The sequence below is a fragment of the Pelobates fuscus genome, chromosome 3, assembly GCF_036172605.1.
Source record: "Pelobates fuscus isolate aPelFus1 chromosome 3, aPelFus1.pri, whole genome shotgun sequence".
NCBI classification, from domain to species: Eukaryota; Metazoa; Chordata; class Amphibia; order Anura; family Pelobatidae; genus Pelobates; species Pelobates fuscus.
This window is the reverse complement of record NC_086319.1, coordinates 407,175,571-407,177,861: the sequence shown is the minus strand read 5'-3', so window position 1 is coordinate 407,177,861 and position 2,291 is coordinate 407,175,571. Positions and strand designations below refer to the sequence as shown.

Sequence of the window (2,291 nt, the reverse complement as noted above, 5' to 3'; positions counted from 1 at the left end):
ATGAGCTAAAAAGGAAGGCCAGGTCCCACATCACTGCTAACAGTGAGGAAACCAGTCAGCAGATATACTCAGTCACAGAAGCCTGGATCTTATTCCATAATGGTGAATTGGGGACCAGACTGCAAGCTGCCAAGAGCATTACTGTTAATGGTTTGTATACTGTTTAGCGGAGATGTCGGAGCTGGAACCCACAGACTCTAGGCACCATAACCACTTCATTTAGGGGTAGTGGTTATGGTGCATGCATGCAGTGTTCTTTTAATAACATTTATATTTTCAACAATTTTTGCATAACTGTTAATTAAGTCTTGATATCTCCAACTACGGTAACAAAGATTTGGAGTCACCAATTTAAGAAAACAATTGTAGGTAACTTTCTCAGAGCTCCCCTAATTTCCTTGTTTCTCCAACTGTATATTATGGGATTCATCAGTGGAGTCAATAAAAAATACAATAATGTTCTGAACTTATTTTCAGACTCTGCTCCTGATGGAACTGCATAAATTATAATCATGGTCACATAATACGTGCACACAGAGGACAAGTGGGAACTACAAGTGGAAAAGAACATTCTTCTTCCAGTTACAGATGGAATTTTCATAATGGAGAAGAAAATTAATATATACGTAATAATTATAAAAACAAATGGGATGAACATTAGAGAAATTATGAGAAAAATATCAGTGAACTTTACGATGGATATGTCAGAAATCGTGAGTTTTACAAGAGGAGCAAAATCACAGAAGAAATGGTCAATATAATTGCGTCCACAGAATTTGAATTGGTAAATAAAAAACAATTCAATTGAAACTAAAGTAAGAAGTGATAACCAGCATCCGACAACCAACAGCAGGCAAAGTCTAGGAGTCATTATTAATGTGTAGTTCAAAGGCTTACGGATAGCCATGTATCGATCAAATGACATTACAGCAAGAAGAAAGCATTGTGCACTTCCAGTAACACCAACAACATGGAGCTGAATTATACAGGCATAAACTGACATTGTCCTCTCTCCCACCAGTATGACATGGAGCATAAATGGGATGATGCTGGTGGTGAATATCACATCAGTTAAGGCCAAATGCTTTAGGAAGTAAAACATTGGAACATTAAGATGTGTGCTGGTGGACACCACTAGTATAATGATCAGATTTCCAGTCATTATCGCAATGTAAGTTAGCAGGAACAGAGTGAAGAGCAGTATTTTGAAGTTATGAAGTTCTCTGAACCCCAAAAGTACAAATTCTACTGCTTCCGTCTGGTTATCATCACACATTATGTAAGCACATCACAGGGGCACTGGATAGTTATTTTCCTAAAAGCAAAAATGGTGTTATATAGACCATATTAAAGTATTTACAGCTTTTCGAGATATATCTTAAAACATGACTAAAATCTAACGCAAACAGTGACTCAATGTATCCCAAAAACACTTAATTTCGCTAAATAAAAATAATTTACTGATGCTACATTATTCCATGTATTTGCTTAAGAAACATTAAAATGTGGTTAATTGCCAAGCAACATTTTAGTAGTAATATTAAAATAATTTTCTTTAAACTGTGCTAGATTGACTTAAATCATACCAATCAACTCTTAGCTCATCACAACTCTTAACCCACTTAAGGAAATAAACCCATAAACACTGTCCTGGACCTTTGCTGATAAGCAACCACATTCCTCATCTAGGTCTTTACTCAGTTGTTCTTCCATTTGCAGATAGACTTTCATAGGGTTATTCACTACTTAGGTTTGAATTGCCATGAATTTAAACTGAATTTGCAATGGTTTCAAGGATTTGAAACCAATATAGCCAAATAGGAAATGTTCACCAAGTCAACTATATTTTCAGTTCAATTCAATTCAAATTCGATTTAAACTCACATTGAATTCTCAACAATTCAAACTTTTGTAATTAACCTATTTATGATGATGCCCATTCTATGTAGTACCGGAGCCTGATTGAATCATGATATACAGGACTACATAATAGCTGCTAGAGTGCTAAATGTAAGAGAAGTCTTTAGTCACACATTCATTTTTAAGAACTGCTGCTGGTTTTAATCAGGTGTTTTGATACACTGTACCTGTGGGCACTACACTCAGACAAAATATTAACACAACCTGGCTAATATCATGTAGGTGTCTGGCATGCTGCCAAAATAGCTCTTGTGCATTGAGGAATGGACTCCACAAGACCTCTGAATGTGTCTTGTTGTATCTAGCACCAAGATATTGACAGCAGATCCTTTAAGTCCTGCAAGTTGTGAGAATTGTTGTACAAGTATACC

The 2,291-nt window shown here is 35.9% G+C and overlaps 1 protein-coding gene across 1 annotated transcript; it reads right to left on the bottom strand.

Annotated features, from left to right (window-relative positions):
- Positions 1-343: 343 nt before the first annotated feature.
- Positions 344-1,276, bottom strand: LOC134601973 (olfactory receptor 11A1-like). The gene has a single exon (XM_063446478.1). The coding sequence runs from the start codon at positions 1,274-1,276 to the stop codon at positions 344-346; it is 933 nt and encodes a 310-aa protein (XP_063302548.1).
- Between the last annotated feature and the right edge of the window lie 1,015 nt (positions 1,277-2,291).

Bases quoted from the DNA above. Each gene is read 5' to 3' on its own strand.
- LOC134601973 (XM_063446478.1), bottom strand. From the start codon at position 1,276: ATGTGTGATGATAACCAGACGGAAGCAGTAGAATTTGTACTTTTGGGG.